Here is a 19291-nt window from a genome sequence, read left to right as displayed (position 1 = left end):
AACTCAATAACTCATATTTGAGCCTAACACAAAATACAAATAGCATGATTAACTGAGTCATGCATATAGTAACTTAGACAAAAACTCTGATGTATGAAGGAGTTTGGGTCAGTTACTTGAAAGTGACCAAAACAGATAAAAGTTAGCTCCAGTATTCTTAACAGTTTCACTTTAAAACTCTGTGGTCTTCGTTACAGCAGTAGCTCAACTCAGCTTGGCGATGCCGCTGCTCTCTTCTCTACAGATTACTTCTTGATTCATCTGAACGACATCCACTGGGCTTCACTCTGTCCAAACATAAACTGACCTGGGTGGAGAGTGTAGCAGGTGACCTGAGTTCCTCGCAGCCTCTTGGCTAGCTCATGGTTGAAGAGAGCGTTGCACAGCTTGCTGTCGCAGTAGATCTGGAGAAGACGTATGAAGGATGTCCCCAAGCCCAGAGCTTTGTGACTGTTCAGGCAGTCGAAATCTATTTTTCCAAAGTTGTGCGCCATGGACGACACATTGATTATCCTGCTGGGTGCGCACTCCTTCAGACGGTCCAACAACAGGTTGGTCAGCAAGAAATGACCCAGATGGTTGACACCAAACATTAATCCAAATCCATCTTCTGTCTGACCCTGCAGGCAAATACCTGGGGCCAAATACAATGAGAGTATTCATTAGTAAAGATGTCGAGCTAAAAAGAGTTTATCTCATCTGACCTTTCTCAGAGGTTATACATTTTCCACCATTCAGATGAATGAAACAGTCAGGGTTACCTTGACTTCGTAGGTCCAGCATGGAATCCTGTAGGCTAAGATGATTGAAATAACTGTCTACATATCTGCTATCTTAGGTTCTTATCATTTTGACAATGGAGAAAAAAAAACAAGCAAACATAGCAGATGGGAAGTGCTTTCTTGGAACAAAAGTTTAAAGCAATGGAATTTACCTAAAACAAGCCTAAGAATAATCAGTCTTGATATCATGGATGATATATGCGTGGTATGTAGTTGAGCAGTCCTACCTGCGTTATTGATTAGAATGTCCAATCTAGGTTCAGACTTCAAAAAAGACTCGGCAAAACTGCGAATAGACTTGAGACTTCCCAGATCCAGCTGCATGAACACCACCTGGCTACTTCCACTCTCCTGCAACAGGCAAGAACCAGAGAGCAGTCAGTCAGCCTGCTCCAGACTAACAGCTAGTAGTGACAGGTTGATTTTCCACAAAATGTCTCCATTTATTACAAATATAAACATCTCTATTTATTTGTTAGTACCACATCCTTCCACTGTTCCTTCACAAGAAAGAAACCAATAACTGAGTGATAAGACCACTGAGATGACCTCACCCTTCTGATCTCCTCCATAGCAGCTTCTCCTCTCTGCTTACAGCGACAGGCCAGAATCACTCGGGCTCCTCTCCTAGCCAGGTCTATGGCCGTCGTCTTCCCTATGCCAGTGTTGCTGCCTGCAGATGAGAAACAGCAGTGTCAGGCAAAAAGTAAGGCAGGAGAGAAGAGCAGTAGAAAAGAAAAAAGTTGAATTACCAGTGACAATCACAGTTTTCCCATGTAGCTTTGCTTTGCTCGTGCATCTCTTGCCCTTCACCACAATGTGACGGTAAATGTAGGCAACTCCTATAACGACACCGACGACCAGGAGCACAACAGACATGGTTCCTGCCTCTGCGCCTCACAGCACTCTCAGCTATTTTCCGTTTTAACATTCTGTGTCATTCCAGTCAGGCAGCACCCATGATCTGAGTGGGCGGGACTCCAAGCCTCATCATCATCATCATCATCATCACACTGCACCACCCACAGAAAGAAAAGATCATGAAAATTCTCAGAAGACCCAGGTGATCCATGATGACTCAAAATATAGTAATGGGGTAACAAACGTGACTTATCACCTTATTCTTTTTTTTAAAACATAATGTCATGGGAGGTTTATGGTTGGCCAAAGGAAGTTAAGCAGCTACTTCAAAGATTTTGTACGTAATTCCTTTAATCCTTGTTTGGATGACATTTCATCCATATGGAATTGGATTCCTCTGGTTTACCATCAACAGTTCAGATATTTCTCCTGGCAACAGAAAATCTCTTTTGGTTCCAGATATTCATAGCAGAATTTTATATATATATATATATATATATATATATATATATATATATATATATATATATATATATATATATATATATAAACTGTAGAAATCTGATATAGAATCATTCCAAAGAGAATCTCACATCATTCAGTGTAGTGTCAAACATGCATTATGTATTTTTAAAATGAATAAAACAGTCAATAGAAAGACAGATAAATTGATTTATTGTTCTTAACTTGATAGGTGAGCTATTTCAGCAATCAAATTAGCAAAGAGCAATGAAGTTGATAGAAAATAATTCAAATTTTAAACTTTTCTTTAAATGCAACCAAACTGATGGTTTCTGTGTTAGCAATAATCAAAAAGTCATATTCTATGATCAATGGTCAGAGAGCCAATAAATGTTACAATTCCAGCTCATATTGACAACACTTCAGGTTAGGACCTTTACTGTCACGTTAAGGACTCTTGTACATGGAAAGAAAACTAAACATAATCTGCATATTTTACAAGCAGATATTTGACTTTTTATCTATCAGTGGTTAAAATCTTATTGCTTTTGTAAAACTGAAACAAGTGCAAAGTCAACAACCTAATATTGTTACATCTTAACACTCTAAGACGTAAATTACAAAATTAAACTGTGTTTTTTACAAAGAGACACAAATGAACAAAATTCAACAAATTAGAATTACCCAGGTGTGAGTCCAAAGGTGAGACCAATACAGGAACAGGGCTCTTGTTTAGTGTGACACCACCAGCTGCCTGGTGTCTAAAACAGAACCAGTTTGATCAGAGGAATCACAAAGAGCATGATGGGCTAGGGAACTCAGAGGAGGCTGTTCTTCATCCGCAGTTCAGCAAACCCAGGATACAAGTCCCAAAATGTTTAACCCAAACTCTCTGAGCTCTAAGACCTGGTGGAACCACAAAGCCTCATTATGAAACAGAGAACACAGAGGCAATACTTGTAGCAGTTATATCAGTTATCCTTGTCATCACACCACAAGAAGAGAGCAGCACTCTTCTTCCGGTTAATTATTCAGTCACGACAAAATCATCTGTGAACATCCGAATAAGGTAGTGGTTGTGGGGAACAACAGCCAAACTCTTTCCGATAAAGGGCCAACCGCTGCCATTAAAACGTATTCTTTAACATGGAGCGCTTCGGTCAGCTCTTCTCAAAGACCTACAGTCTGACGACGCCAGTTTTCCTTAGAATGCTTTTTACAATTTTTTTAACCATAAAATAACTTAACATTGACTGCATTATTGCAACTAGGATGGAATTGGAAATTTTGACTTTGAAGCTGTATATAATTAGATGGAATTGTTGAAATAGTTATGTATAAAACACATTTCTTTTCCAAAGTGCCTTGAGACATTTGCGAGGTGATGCTCTATGTGTAAAAACACTTTGAAAGCTATAATTTTTTTATAACACTTGTCTGTCATAAGTTCTATAAAAAATTCACGATACATTTAGAGTTGCACTGGAACTGAAAACGTTTTTTAACCTTTATATAGTCTTGTTCATATGCAGTTTAAGTCTAAGGTGTTTAGCAGATATTTCCGTATCCTTTGACGGTTTCTGTCTGCATATGAGATTTGTTATTAAAAAGCTAATAATGTGAACAGCAGCGAGTTAGCTTTAGCGCTCTCAGTTGCTGCTGGGTAGCTACTAGCAGGTGTGGCTACCTTAGTTTTAGCTCTACATCCCCAACACCCAGTTAGTGTTTCTTTTTGCAGCCTTGTTGTTGCTGCCATTTCTAAAATGAACAACCAATCTCCAGGAAGGTGTGAACTAACTCTAAAACAATAAGCTATCACACTCCAACAAAGTTTGTTATTAAAAAATCTTTCTGTATTTACAGGTTTTAACAGACAAGCAGGTACAGACAAAGAGTGCCTATGTACAGAGCAACACATGATGTTAAAATGAGTGCTAAAACATTATGGTATAAACAGATGGACTACAGCAGAGGTACACGATTAGAACAAGTTTTATCACAAACTGCAGGTACTCTACACAGTATCACAAATTGCATGAACTGTACAGTTAAAAACCAAAAAATGGTAAATCTACATGAAATCCAAAGTTCCTCCAGCTGAGAAACACTGAATTATTTACATTTACAGTATGTTTACATATAGTGTGTAAGCCTGTATGATTACATACATTTATAGCTACCTGTGGTGCAAAAGCAGCAAAAGAAATTACAATGCATGGAATTCAATACTAGGAGAAAAAAAAGAAGAAAAAAAAAGGTCACTGCTAAATGGTTCTGACCGACACAGTAAGGTTACATCATACATAACTAATTTATACTGTGGGAAAGAAATGAGCTCAAGTAAATAATCTTTGCCCAAAGTCCTAACGGTCTGAAGTGAAAACAAGGTTACTGTCAGTCATTCTCAAACAGAAGAGATTGTCATTAATACTTCAAGTTCATGCAAATATAAACAATTTGAAATGGAAAAAAATAAAGTATTCCCTGTTGACCATCCTGCTGGTTAGCTTTCTCCTTATAGTGACACAGAAGGTGCAAATAAAAGCAGGTGGTGGGTGGGGGGCTGTGGGGGGGCTATGGGACATTGTTGTAGCGCAGCACGGGCACTTGGTGTAGGGGGGCCAGCTCTGTGTCCGCCTCATCCTGGCTGGAGGGGCTGCTCACCATAGCGGTGCTGGGTGGGGGGCGTGGGGGTGTGGAGGTGGAGGCAGGAGCAGAGCTCTGGCTGCTGCTGCTGGTGGTGGTGCAGCCAGCAGGGGGCGCCGCGGGCGGCTCCTCGTCAGCAAACTCAGTGATGCTGAAGACGAACTGCAGGCAGCCCAGCTTGATGTAGCTGCCGTGGTGGAGCAGGGCGGTGCCCTCCCAGCCGGCGCCGCTGCCGCCGATCAGGCTGGAGCCGCTCACCTTGCAGCTGCACGCCGCCACGCCGCCCTGCGGCTGGCTGCTCATCACGTCGCCCACCGGCATCACACTCACGACCCTGTCCTCCTCCCTCTTCTTGCTACGACCTGCACACATCACATGACACACAGCAGGTCTGACAGGCTGCAGGAACGCGTCGTCATGGTGACCAGCAGAGCAGAAACACTACGCATGTTCTACGTTAAAAACCAGTCAACAGGTTTCTTCTTCTGTTGTTCTGCTGGAAAAAAAAAAAAAGCAGCAGAGCACAAAATCTGAACCGTTTCAGTTTCACTTCTTTTACTACATGGAGGTTTTAGAAGCATTTTTATTCCAACCAAAGAAAATAAAAAGTGGAATATCGACTTGTCATTGGAAAAAGATTTTTCCAAACTGCAAAAAACCTTTAATAAAATGTAACAAATACCCATTTTACCTTCATCAGTTGTCTAATGTCCTACTTTTCCAGCAGATGTTTACTACCAATGATTAATCCACATATTAGAACGATCATAAATACAGTTTGTAACTTTTTGCCATCTGAGTTCCAAAGTGCTAAAGAGGAATGAACTGGAACTGAACTCAAACATCCTGGCTCTGTTCCCATTTCACTGGAAAGAAAAAGCTTCATGTTACTGAATATGCAGAACATACATTGGATTGTTTTGGGGATAAATAGATCAAATTTAATCTGACAAAGAGTGTGTTTTCTAAAGAGGGAACTTAAGGCAACAAGTAAGATGAAAACAAACCCCAGCCTGTCTGAACTCTGGTCCAGACAGCACAAGTCAATCCAGATCCAGACCAAAACGATGGGTTTGACAAAGAAAAACAAGGACTACTGTAGAATTTGTGTATTTAATGCAAAACGTGGCAAAAGTTTAAAGTGGCGATGTTCTGTTGCTTGTTGCTTGTAACCCTGGCTGTTCTGTGGCCCACTCAGCTGGCCCGGGTCAGAGCAGCAGAACACTGCTTCAGTTCTGAAGCTGCTCGGTTAGGAAAGGTGAAGCAAAGAGAACTGAACAATCAAGTAGGTCTGGACAATATGGCTGAAAAATGCATCAGTATATAAGCGTCTCATATTAATATCGTTAATTATTGATTAGTTTTGTGTTTATGACATCTGAAATGTGTCAGTCTGGTGACATGATCGTTCCTCTTATTCAGTTTCCACTCCACGCCGTTATATTTTTATTTTAAGTCGTTTTGAGGCACGCTGGAAAAACATGAAACTGCTTCTACTCATCAGGTTGTTGCTATGGGAACCCAGGAGTGAGTTAGCTGATGATTACCTTGCTATAAGAGGTTGAGCGGCTAAAGTCTTTCCTCTGCCTAAATCTAGGCCTGTCGCGATGAACAATAAATCAATTAATCACACGATAAATGAAAGTTATCGACCTAATTTTAGTTTATCGACTTTATCGTTTCTTCCGGCCTTTTTCTCTTTCTACTGATGACACTGGATGAAAAAAGGCTCAACTATGGTGCTCTCCACTGACCCTTCCCTTCCTCATTACCTTATCGCCCAGTTCACACTACACAATTTTAGAATTGTTGGCTGATCGTCACCCATTTTCAAAACCCAAGAGATCACAAACTAGCAGACAAAAAAACCGCAGGTGTAACGGGTTCGATTGGGTTCCACCGTGATGTGTGTCCAGCCACACAGCCAGAGCAACACACCACACACAAACCGATTTCTCTCACCGACATTCACATTTCAGACAGAAAACCCCGTAAAGGCCACTATATCACACGTGAATTTTATTGTAAACAAACACAGCTGATGACGTAGAAGCAATAGCAATAGTTTGTGAGCTTATTTTAAGCGATAAAAGATGTAACAAATAGAAAGGGCGTTGGATAAAAGAGTGGAGGACGGAGCTTTATTTGCTGAACTATGATGTGAAGGTGAGTTATTCTGGGGGTTTTTTTGTCTTTACCATTTGTGTGTTTAAGCTTCATCAGTTAATTCGTATTTACCGTTTTAATGTTTAAAATTACATTGAGAACAATATGAACACATAGTAATGGCTACAAGTCCAGTTAACTAATTTTAAAACCAGGCATTAATCAATGTTTTACTGGAATCTACCTGCAACGCATGTGGCTAGTGTCAGCGTAAAGTCCTGACTGAATGAATAACCTTATCATTAGAACCTATTTATGTCAAGTTAACAAAGAACAGCTGAAAAGTTACCGGGTTTATCAACTGCGGTAGCAATTTCGCTCCAACTCCTCCACTTGTCATTTCTATATTCTTTGCGCAAAATGTTGAATAAACATTAATGTTGTTTCCACATATCATCTCCAAAGTCCGCTGGACTTTGGGTTGTGCCATGTCAGCTCTTTGGGATTCCCCTCCGTCCTTTCTGACTGGCTACCTGTCACATTCAACAGGCTGCGTTCTCGCTCCCAGTCGGGAGACAACCCCACACGCTGCAGTGATAAACAATGGAACATGTTGAATATGCCTGATTTAGATAGGAGCGGCCACGAAGTTCTACCGACTGGACCCGATTGGTCGTAACACACTGCAGGATGATCAGTGACAATTATCGTAAGCGACAATCTTAGTTGGTCTTGTAGTGTGAACTGGGCTTGAGGTAGGAGTGAACTATTGCATCAGGTAGTTGGATATGATCTAAATCTAATGATTATTGAAGGGCAACAATCAGACTTCATAATCTGCACCCTTTTGGTTGAATGTAGTTTTTATTTCCACTTTGATTTTATGTTGTTTAGTTTTTATTCAAGTGCGTTTTTTGTTCATGAAAGTTGAGACTGAGAGTCAATTGTAGTTTTGTTTTTGGTTGTTTTGTTTATTTTGTTTATCAGTTTCAGTGTTAAGTGATCTTTTGAAAATAAAATGCATCTAATTTTGGCAGGATATTGCTTGGATTATTATGTCATTACATCAGTGTAAAATGGTCTTCAAACAATATTATCGTTTATTGCAATAATTTTTGAGACAATTAATCCCTCAGCAAAATTTGTTATCGTGACAGGCCTACCTCCATCTCCCACAATGCTGTGCGGTTCGGGATCAGAGATCAGTGAATATTCTATCAGATGTATTTTCTATTGATATTGATCTTGTGTCTGTCTACATTATTGATTCATAGTCCAGCTCTATGATCCCAGACAGAAAACACACACTTCCCCCATGATCGCAGATCCTGTGTGCGGACAGATGAGCGTTTCCTCACCTTCCTCAGGTCGTCGTTTAGAAATAAATAATGAAGTTTAGCATGTTTCACTGACGTGGTGCTCCCACTTCACTGCGACTTTGTGAAACCAAGCTGACTGTGTAAAGAACAAAGATCAGATCTGGATATGAAGCCCTGTTGCCATGGTGACAAGAAGGCTGTCAGGTCCGACAGCAGTAAGGCAGCAGAGTTCCCCCGATCCAGTTAGATGGAGATGATTCCAGCTGAACGGGAACACTCCTCCAGAGGTTTGCCGATATGCTGCAGACAACATCTGGACTTCCCAGGCAGTACTTGGAGTTGGGCGCCACCAGATCTGGAAGCACTAGTTGTGCTTCCAGATCTGGTGGTTTGGTGGGTTGGGTTCCTCTGCCATCATCGTGTCTGTGTTTTTATTGTAGTGTTGTCATGCGGTAGAAATCAGCTTTCACTTTGACATTAAAGAGTTTTTTGGATTTTTTTTTCTTTTTCCAAAAAAGTCAAATTTTATTGATCATGACTGATCTATTAAAAGCAATGAAAGTGTAAAGCCTGTTTTACGGTGCCTTTGTCTAATGTGTGGAGTTGTGCTGAGCTTACGGATGAGTCCCTGGACCCGGGCCACCAGGCTGCTGGGCGCCGCCGGCAACGCCTTCTCAGAGAAGTCACAGGAGTACAGGACGTTGTCCACTGTGGTGCCGTGTTCGCTGTAGTTCAGGAGCTCATAGTGTTTGGTGTTCTGTAGAACACACAAACACATACACAGACACAGACACACACATAAGAGGGAGCAGATTGATGAAGGAGCTGGAGGACAGGAAGCAGCACATGGAGCTGCGTGCGACAGCCGTACCTCATCATAGAAGATGCAGGCGTGTTTCCCCGATATGTAGCTGCAATGACCGTAGTTGGTAAGGCACACGTCCATGTCAGCACCTGGTGGGAAACAGCGCAGTCACATCACCGCCTGCAGTTCATGCTTCCAAAAGTTTCGGATGCATTTCACTCATTTCCAATTTCCCATCAACTCTACAGTCTCTCCACAATGCTGCGATATTTTTTGTGATTACTGCAGCCTAAAATCACTGCTGAAGTAGGCTTCGACTGCAAAGTGTTGCGGTCAAAGTAGCACATTGTCTTAAGATTTATTTTTACCCATCAAATGATCTATTGCTGCACAATTTCAAAAAAGATAAAAAAATGTTGTCTTTTTTGAAAGACAAAAGAGACAAAACAGCTCATATTTACAGTGCAAATAACATTTTCTTTATGAAACAGCACCATTAATATGAATCCAATCATGTCCTCAGGAGGGGTCAAAGTGCAAAACAAGAATTCCGTATTGGTCATTCAACTTTACATGAAGTGTATGCACAATATAACAGTGACTGGCCAGATTTACTGAAAAGTTGCAATGACTGACGAAAATTGCTGAGTGAATTTGCAATAGTTGTGATGGAACATGTTTGCTTCCTGGAGGGAGCGACTCTACTGTGGCAGTGAGCCGCTCGCTACCGGACCAGGTCAGACCTGATCCAAGTCTTCCTACATGAAGAAGCCAAACCAGCAGCAGCTGAAGCAGCATGCAGCTCTTACCAGATCCGATGTAGAGCGTCCTGTAGCACATGCTGACCGTCTGTCCTCGTCCTGCCAAGGGACAGAAAACAGCCCGAGCCTGCACCTTCTGACCTGCAGAGACAGCAGCGGAGCTTTAGCCGCCCACCTCCGCCCAGTAAAGCGGAAAGCAGCGGAGACCTGGTCGCTCTTACTGTCATGGTGCAGTGGAGGGAGGTCTGAGGAAACGCCCGGGGCGAGGAGCGGCGGACTGCCGAGGGCTTTGGGAGGGAAGAGCTGCTGGATCCTTTGGTAAGCCAGGAACCGGATTGTTTCTTCATCCAACTTGTCCAGCTCGATGCCTGCACACACACAAAGCCAATCAGAGCACATCACCATAGCAACCACCATGAGCTACAGTCACCCGAGTAACTTACCTCCAACGTCCCTGGCACTGTTTCTGCAAGAGGAAAGGGTGTTGATGGAGGACAGGGCACTGGGCAGGAGGCAGTCCATCAGGCCAGGACCAGCCTTTACATCTAGAGGACAGAACACAGCAGCTGATTGGTCAGAGTGGGCAGCTTTATCTGCTCACTTTCACTCCATGCTACCTGCCATTCTGCAGCCAATACCTCCCTACTGCTGTCTGACAACAGCCTTGTCAGCTGACTAACCAGCTAACGTCAGCTAGCCAACCAGCTAACGTCAGCCAACTAATGTCAACTAGCTAACCAGATAATATCAGCTAGCTAGACAGCTAATTTCATATATCTAGCCAGCTAGTGTCTTCTGTGGCAGACGGAGCGGTCAGTCCATCAGGCAGCTGCTGATAGAGACAGTTACTATATCAGCACAAAGAACTGACTGTTATTGATCGGGATTACTCCAGACTAACTCAAACCAATCCCAGCTATCAACTGGGATCCCGATCAAATTGGTTCTGTGCGGACACATCCCACTAACGGTCGGTGTTCAAGCCTCTGTGGATCAGACCGGATCTACAAATACGTCATCTTGAATGACAGGCTGAGAACAATATCTTAGTTTAACCTCAGAGTTTGGTTTCAAAGAACTTACAAAGAAGCAGCAACAAGTTACACACATGCAGAACAACACAAGTAGCAATGAGATCAAGCGCTGGGTTTAACTGTTTTAAAACCAGCGCTGATCAACTGCTGATGACACCATCACTGATGGAAGGAGAAAAATGGTCAGCTGTCTACAAAAACTACTGATCTGATGTCAAAACTTCCTTACACATTCTTTGGTGCCATAGCAATAAATTATGAGCCACTGATGAACTAAAGTCTGCAAAGTTCTGCAATAACTGAGTAAATCACCTTGGAGAATATGAGTCAGACAAAATTTTGACATTGAAAATAATGTCAAAATTATTTGACATTATTATTATAGTGTAAAGGCTCCCACATACTGAGGCGTACTGTGTGTGACCTGTGAGAGTCCACAAACAGAGCCTGAACGGTTGAGACTTCATAGTGGAGAATACCGACTGCCTGCATCTCTAATGACAAATTCCTTCATTTCCTTCAATCATCATGGATACCAGCAGGTTCAATGAGCCAGCTTGGTGCCTAGCTGTGGTTTTTCTCTGATATGAAGCAGTGAAGTACGCCTGAGTATGTGGGGGCCTTCGGTCCATGACGTTCTGTGGCCAGCTGGGGACCGGGGCTACCTGGAGTCGCTGAGTCGGGCCCCTGCTTGCTGGAGGTCTGCTTATAGCTGCCTTTAGGGTCTGGGAGGGGGAAGGGAGGCTTCTCATCACTACTCAAACACAACTCCTGGACCTCCATCTGGCTCCGGTGGTTCTGCTGGCTGCTCTGGGGCCAAACCGGGGGCCAGTTGTTCTGAGCACAGGCTTCAGTTGTGCTCTCTGGATCCTTTTTAACCGTTTCCGTTCCTATGTGGTTCATTAGCCCTGAAGGGACGGCCGAGTCCGACGATGAGGTTGTGTGAGTCTTTAATCTGTGCTGCGGGTCCGGCGGCCTGCAGGGGTCCGAGGCACTGTTACAGTCTAGGGGTCCGTTGGCTTTGGGAGGGTGGAGCTCTGCCAGGGGTCCGTTGGGTTTCCTACATTTGGGGCAGGGTGCCATGCTGCACTTACACTCCCCCAGCTCTGCTGAGGCGTCCCTGGCTATATGGGCTTCCTGGGGGGGCTCAGGCACGCTGCAGGGCTTAGAGCACGGCTCAGGGGAAGTTCTTCCTTCAGCCGCCTGACTTTTCCTCTCCTCTGATGTAACACATGTTCTCTTCCTCTCGCACTCTGGCGGGAGGTCGGTGGGCGTGGCCGAGCGGACCTTCTGGCTGATGGACAGGTGTCTCATGATGCTGCACTGCAGAGCAATGATGTCCTGCAGCCACTGTGGGAAGCAGCACAAACAGTTCAAATGTTTTCAGCAAACCAAACAGTAACTGATTCTCTTCTGTGTCGGCTTACTCATTAACATTATCTTCCATTAGTCGCCACAATTCAATAAGCAGTTTTATTTCTTTTTTTTTGTTTTGTTTTTTTAATCAGCCATTCAGTTGTTTTGGCAAAAAATGTTCCACATTTAAGACTTTGAATGAATTTAAGTTAAACTGAGACTAAATCTTAGGACTAAATACTGACAGAGTATGTGACGGCTGGGGAAATGTCCCAGTAAAGATCCCACTGTCAGCCATTAAACACAAAGAAATGTGACGACTTGCATCACTAAACTGCATGCAGTAACTGCATTTCATCGTATTTTCAAATTTATTGCTGTTTATTGATACTCTTGTTGAATAAATAGTGGAGAAATGAAATAGCAAAAAAAAAAAAGCAATGAGGTCGGTCGCAGGAATTGATCCATCTTTTGCAGACTCTGTCAGGGTTTTGGGAATGGAATCAACTCTTTTCCTCTTTCTAAATGCTCATCTTATATTCATGACAAACTAACTATTTTCTCAGACATTGTCCACCAAATCTTTAGTTCTTGCAGTTGACTTCTGTTACTGACTTTCCACAGCAGACCTCGTGGTGTGTAACTCCACACATTCCAGCAGTAATGAACAGGCCGCCAGTTATTTTACACAGGTGATTCCTGGAGGACTGAGTGGACAGTGAAAGACGGCGGCTGTGGTACCCACCTCCTCCTGCTCCAGCTTTGTGGTCAGGTGCTTTGCGGGCTGATGGTGGGGGAGTCCGCTACAAACCAACTCCACCTGATGCACCCCAGCAGGAAGCAGCATAGGGGGGGGATTCTGGTACTGAGACTTGATTGCATCTGGCACCTGGGTAACAACAACGTCTGTCAGAGGACCAGCCTGGCTCCTGCCAGCCGAACACAACTTATCCCCTCAACAGGGTCTCCCCGTGTTCCTCGTTTTAAAGCAGGTCACCTTACTGATCATCAATACAATTTTAGTAATCAAACATTTACTAGAATAAAATAAAATTTTAACCAAAATACTGTACACTAAAAGAAATAAAACAGACATAAAAATAAAGACATTAAAGCACCTCAAGCTTAGTCCAAAAGCAAAGAAAACAAAAAGAAGATTTAAGAAACGATTTTAAAACATTGAAGTGAATCGGCCTGTTAGGGAGCAGCAGCTGAAAACGCTCCATGACCTCTGACCCTCCTGCTCGACTTTAGGACAACCAGCAAGAACTGATCTGCTGACCTGAGAGAGCATGATGGGACGTGCAACTGCAAAGTCAGACAGTAACTCTGGGGCAAGATCGTGAAGACATTAATAAAGCAAATAAAAGAAGTTTAAAGTTAATCTGAAAACGGACTGGGAGCCAATGCAGTGATTTTATCACAGGAGTGATGCATTCTCGTTTTCTCGTACCAGTTGAAAAGGGGAGCAGCAGCATTCTGGAGCAACTGAAGCTGAGGCAGAAACGTAAAATGCATCGCAATAATCTGAGACGTAATGAACGCATCAAAGTGAGAGAAATGGCTTAATATCTAAAAGCTGGACTTGATTACTGAACTGATCTGTGTGGTGAGTTTAAAATCATTCTCCAGTCTAACAGCCATGTTGACTGCAGTCTGAGTGACTGGGTCCATTAAAGAACCCAGATATGGTTGGACTTCAGAACAGTCACTGGGTTTAAACAGTACCTCGGTTTTTTACCATTTCGGTCACTTGTATCCGTGATCTCATTCTTTCGATCATGACCCAAAGCTCATGACCATAGATTAGGGTGGGAACGTAGATCGACTGGTAAATCGATGGTTTTTTTCTTATTAGAAAGTAAACGGTTCAAAAACATCCATGTTCCGACTTCTGAAATGCACTCTTGTATTGGTCAACTTGTCATAATGAAACAGATCTGACAATCATCAGCATAAAAGTGAAGCATCATGTGTGTGAAGAACAGATTTTAATGGAAGTAACAAAAGAAGGGGTCCAAGTATGGAGCTTTGAGGGATTCCATGTGTAAAGGGACTCAGCAGCTCCAAGTTGTTCACAAAAGCTTTTCTCTATTAAATAAAATCTGAACCATAAGAGAGCAGAGCCCTGAATATCTACACTCTTTCACAGAACGTAGTTTTCAAACTAATCGTTATCATGGTAACAGAAGCATAAATTGTACACTAAGGTAAAATCCAACATGTGGCTAATGAAAGACTTCCTCTCTGCAGTGAGCGTACCTTAATGGTTTTCTTGTTCTGCTGGTAAGACATCCGGCGGTTGGGAGCATTCTGCCGATGGACTCTACGGAGGAAGTTCAACCGGACAGCATGCTGGGAGATCCTGTCCTGGAACTGGTCAAAGAGCTGACAGCGGCTGGACAGGCTGAGGCTCCTCTGGTTGAGCTGGGTTAAAACACGACATGGGATGAGCTGAAGCTGGCCGCAAACCGGCTGAATGGAGCTCAAACGGTCAACTCTGAACGCTCTCTCCTACCACGAGATGCTCAACGTGGTTGGGACACATCCACTTGGCAGCAGGCAGAGCTGTCAGTGGGGGGTCCAGGCAGTCCATGTGGAAAAGAAGTGGACAGTAATCACATTGGATCAGCGGGGCCAACCTGCAACTCCTGTGGAGAGAGAACCCAGGTCCATTAGGACACAGCATGTGCCGGGATGGATACCAGCCTGGTTAGGCAGCAGGACCCATCAGTGAACACTGGTGCCTCACCTGTTGCATGAAAAGCAGACTTTAACGGGCAGAGGGACCAAGCCGTTGGGGTCCAGTTCGTGCTGAGGCCTCCTGAATGGTTTACCTAGCAGCTCCTCTTTTCTCCTTCGTTTACTGCTGCCTGAACAACCAAAAGACACAAAACAGCTGAGAAGGCTGGCAAGCTAACATAGTTGGAAGTTAGACCACAGAGCTGCTGTCAGCTCAGCTCTTTGTTCACAGAACAGCTTGGTTGGTAAATTTTGGAGCTTCAGGTTTTGTTAGAGGACATGGAGTCACAAACATTCAGCTAACAGTCCATGATAGGTCTGCAGCAGGAAGCCTGCGACCAGCTCCCTGACTCTGGACCTCAACAGATACAAGACTGGGACGGACCAAGATTGGGACAAAACCAAGGCCACGCGAGGATTAGACCGGGACTGGTGCCAGACCGAGGCCAGACTAATACTAGATGAGGGATCAGACTGAGGCCATACTGGGGCCTGACCTGGACCAGACTAGTGCCAGACGGGGATAAGACATAGACTGGGGCCAGACCGATACCAGACCAAGGAAGTAACAGGGCAATACTGCGTCCCTCTCAGTCCCTCTCTATGACGGACTGACCTGGCAGCGCCGTGGTGCAGGTCAGCTCACTGGGCAGCTGGAACTGTGTGGGGTTCCTCTCCATGGCTGCTGCAATGAGCAGCTGGAAGGGCCTCTTGAGAAGACGAGGTGCCGGCACCGACAGCGCCGCGCCGTCGGGTTCGACCGCCTGCACGTCATCCTCAGGGTCGGCTGCCTCCTCCTCTCCATCGTTCTGCTCCTCTGATGGGGTCGGGGTGGAGGACGTGTTGGATGTCGGGGTCCCAGGACGGCTGCTGGGCCTGCTGCTGGTCCTACGGTCCAGGAGGCGGACCTGAGCCACACGCAGACCGGGCCCCGCAGCGCCTGCCCCTGGCGGAAGGCCATCGAGCCTCAGCTGGCCGGGGCCCACCTCTAGCTCGCCCGTAGGAGAAGTGGAACGCTTGGTTGAGGACCGGTCTGGGAAGCCATTAGTCTGCTCAGACTTCTGCTCACGCTTCTGGCAGCAACAAGAAGAAACCAAGAGAGAGTTAAAGGTCCAGCAGGAGAAAACTTTCAGCTGCTTTCAGGTTGGAGACATTATGCATTTTCACAAACCAGTTCAATTAGACAACATTTTTCCATGTATGATGTTTGACTTTCTAATTACAATGACTACAATGGTTCTTAACCAGTGCAGATTATCTAAACCACCTCCTTAGCTTTTTAAAAAGGGACACAGCATCATGTGTTCCTGATGGCTATTTATACGTGAAGCATGTCATATGAACAAGTTATCAAGCCACACGTTGTACATTGAACAATGTAGTGCTGCAGAAAATTAAGAAAACGTAACAATACAGTTGCTGAAACTTGCTAATAAGATATGATTATGATTAATCCCAGGGATGTAACTGCAAACTTATGGACAGTCTTATTAAAACATTACTGAATGTCTTAATAAGATGAACTATATAAGAGGTTATTGTCCTAGAATCCATCCAGTCAGTTCTACAGATGACACTTGTTTCTTAAAATTGAAGCAAACTGAAAACACACCAAACCATGACCATTAAATACTGGTTTTGTGTAGTATTAAACCCCATATTAACCCACATTGTTTTACTTCACAGACTCCACCCCGCCCCAAATGACACAAAGCTTTATTTTGCAATTGGGACAAATATAATTCAATAAATATGATTCAATCCATTGTGCATCTGCAATACAAAGTATCCAAGGTGTGCAAAAGAAACTAGAAATGATCGAGTCAGTTAACACAACTAACCCAACATCTCATCACTCACCTTTTTTCTCATGTTACAGCGATGACACATCCATTCTCCAGGAGGAAGCATTTCTTCACTAAGCGGTGGGTTGCTAGGGTAAGAAAAAAAAATATGTCAGCCATTCGATGCTTGTCTGCTAAGTTTAAGGATTAATAACTGTCATTTAAAGAGGTTCATTTATACGTTTCTGAATTTTATTAAGCTAATTCTTTCAATGTATAGCTTTAGCTTCTTTTTTTTAATTACAGTACAACATAAGCAATACTTAAGGATTTGGGCATAACATTGTTTTCAATTGTTGTTTAATTGGTGTGTGTTTTATGGTGTGTGTTTAGTTGTTTTGTAACTGTGTTTATATTTCTATATCTATTACCGTAAAATAAATTCTCAGCCGCGGCTAAATGAAGAAAATGCCTCTAAATCGGTTTCAATGCCTTATATAACTATAAAAGTAGCTTCTCTGTCTCCACCTAGTGGACAAAAACTGAATTACAATACAAACCGCGCATAATGAAGCACCCAGCAATGCCCGCTTCCAGTTGCAAACTGCAGATATTTTAGTCATCTGTAGGTTACACACGGCCATCCATATCACAAGCCGTCAGCAGATCAATAAACGGATTCCTGAGATGCTCTGACATCCAGGCTCAGCTCTAAACATGCAAGCAGAAAACCGCCCTGAGCGGAAAACCGGGTGACACGGAGACACATGCAGTGGACGGATCAGAACAAGCCGTCCCTGAATCTGAGAATGTGTATTAGTCCATTTACTGCCTCTTCTTCACCCTTCATGTCGAACTTTAACGCTGATTACTAAGATGGCGCTTGACCAGAAAAAAAGCAGGGAGGTCGCCATATTGTAAACAGAGGAATGGTGAACACCATTTTTAGCAACATTGCCTACACTGCTAGCAGCAAGGAACTCAATTCCACCCCCTATCGGACGGAAGAAGCACCTACAGTGTTCTGGTATCATCCCTGCATGCCTATTAAACACACTTATTTATATTTAACAAGTTCTGCTTGTTGTGTTTGAGCCCTGCCTGCCACACGCAGTCCTGCACAAGAGGGAAAGATGGCAGTAAGCAACACGAAAGAAGATACATCAGCGGAAACTCTGAACTTGTTCTATTCATCAAATCTATATTAGAAACAAAGCATTGAGATCTTCTGCAAGGTGATATTAAAATCAACATTTAATCGCTTCCCCCCCTCAAAAAAAAATTGGCAATGTAGTCACAAAGATAAAATTGCGTAGTTTATTTTAAACCCCTAACAAAAAACCAGAGGTGAGGCCAACTGCACCTTCCGGTACAGATGACCTCCACTGGGCTAACACTCACTGCTGTAGCTTGTTCCCTCCACTGGATCTTACCAGCACTGTAAGTGAAATGCAGCCGGACAGTGGTCGCAGCACAGCAGGTCGCCCCCCTCCCGGCAGCTGTCGCAGGTGTCGTGGTTGGTGGCCCTGCCGCTCCTCCGAACGTCTCTTACCAGCTTCCGACTCCTCTTCTCCACATCCTCGGACTTCGGAGGCGCCAACAGAGTTTGGATTTGCTGCAAAAACAACCCAAGTCGGTGTTAATGAAAGCCACGACTGCTGCACACAGAAACCGGTGGAAGGCATGCAGCTCAGTATCCTCAGACACGGTTCATGAAGCGCCACAGCCACACTCAGCTTCTGGCCTCCATTCCCAAACCAGAGAGCTGACTTTACTGGGAGATCAAGAGGCTTGACAACAGAATAGTCGAGTTTCAAATGTTAGGATAACCAGAACAGAGTTACCGGGGGGAAACCCGAGCGTATGCATAGAAGTAACTCTACTGAGGCCTTCTAGCTTAGCAACCTCACCTCCATCAAGCCTCCAGAGGTATCCAGATCGTACACAATCGTCGGGGTCTCCATTTTGTCCCACATTCAGCCAGAGGCAGACCTCGCAAACGAAATCTGCGGTACCGGTACCAGTGTGGTACCAGACAGTGAACGTAGATCCTCAACAGAAAGTTTAAATCCAACTGCTTTGGTGGCCCAGTGATCGCTAGCTAGCCAACGGAGCTAACTAGTGAAACAAGACGGCAGCCAGTCAAGGTTGAGAAGCTAGCGGGCTTGCTAGCTTCTGTTGTTGCCTTTAACAAAAAACTGCGAAAATGGAAAATAATCGTGCTACAAACGCATCGGCTCCGTAGCAGCGGCGACAATATAAACGCATAGAGAATAAATCCAATATTTTATCGCCAGTCGACTCTTGCTCATGGCGACAAAATCCATCTGCGGCCTAGCTGGCAAGCCAAGATTCTTGTTTCTGCTTCTGCCAAAAAACAGTCCAGTAAAGCTGCAAACCCATCCAGTCCCATTGTCAAAAGAAGACGGAACTATAAATATGTGGACGTGCTGAGGTTGTGATCCAAGGAGCGAATCCGGCTGTGTTCTCAAAGCGGAATCCTCAGTTCGTGGATGTGGAGATGCAAATTTTTAGTGAATGTTATTGTTGTGAAAAGGCTGTGCATCTACACTGGCTGCTAGCAACATCCTCTTCCAGTTGGCGCAACCGCGAACTGCCGGCCGCGCATGCGC

General features: G+C 44.0%; 2 protein-coding genes and 1 long non-coding RNA gene across 4 annotated transcripts in view; 1 reads left to right on the top strand and 2 right to left on the bottom strand.

Moving 5' to 3' along the window:
* dhrs13b.1 (dehydrogenase/reductase (SDR family) member 13b.1) overlaps positions 1 to 1711 on the bottom strand; it is a 3045-nt gene extending 1334 nt beyond the window's left edge. Inside the window, exons 1-4 of the mRNA XM_028044837.1 lie at positions 1535 to 1711; positions 1337 to 1455; positions 1010 to 1133; positions 308 to 634 (exon numbers count right to left, since the gene is read on the bottom strand). Coding sequence (XP_027900638.1) covers positions 308 to 634; positions 1010 to 1133; positions 1337 to 1455; positions 1535 to 1661 — 697 coding nt within the window. The 5' untranslated portion in view covers positions 1662 to 1711. The remainder of the gene's footprint in view (positions 1 to 307; positions 635 to 1009; positions 1134 to 1336; positions 1456 to 1534) is intronic.
* Positions 1 to 9138, top strand: part of LOC114161530 (uncharacterized) — a 17517-nt gene extending 8379 nt beyond the window's left edge. Inside the window, exon 3 of the long non-coding RNA XR_003599039.1 lies at positions 9128 to 9138. This is a non-coding gene — a long non-coding RNA (uncharacterized LOC114161530). The remainder of the gene's footprint in view (positions 1 to 9127) is intronic.
* phf12b (PHD finger protein 12b) lies at positions 3937 to 19291 on the bottom strand. Of its 2 annotated transcripts, XM_028044835.1 has the most exons (15): positions 18569 to 19291; positions 18092 to 18273; positions 16735 to 16807; positions 15491 to 15947; positions 14885 to 15005; positions 14651 to 14783; positions 14395 to 14559; positions 12878 to 13021; positions 11442 to 12126; positions 10186 to 10287; positions 9964 to 10110; positions 9791 to 9883; positions 9048 to 9130; positions 8795 to 8933; positions 3937 to 5113 (listed from the first exon to the last, which is right to left on the bottom strand). In XM_028044835.1, exons 1-15 carry the CDS (start codon positions 18632 to 18634, stop codon positions 4680 to 4682), a joined length of 3024 nt encoding a protein of 1007 aa, XP_027900636.1. In that variant the 5' UTR covers positions 18635 to 19291; the 3' UTR covers positions 3937 to 4679. The 2 variants fall into 2 exon arrangements, with proteins under 2 accessions (XP_027900636.1, XP_027900637.1); XM_028044836.1 differs by lacking the exons at positions 18092 to 18273; positions 18569 to 19291 and adding an exon at positions 17219 to 17565.

The sequence above is a fragment of the Xiphophorus couchianus genome, chromosome 18 (genome assembly GCF_001444195.1).
Source record: "Xiphophorus couchianus chromosome 18, X_couchianus-1.0, whole genome shotgun sequence".
NCBI lineage: Eukaryota > Metazoa > Chordata > Actinopteri > Cyprinodontiformes > Poeciliidae > Xiphophorus > Xiphophorus couchianus.
Note: the sequence above shows the minus strand (reverse complement) of the source record. Positions and strands in the feature narration are given on the sequence as shown.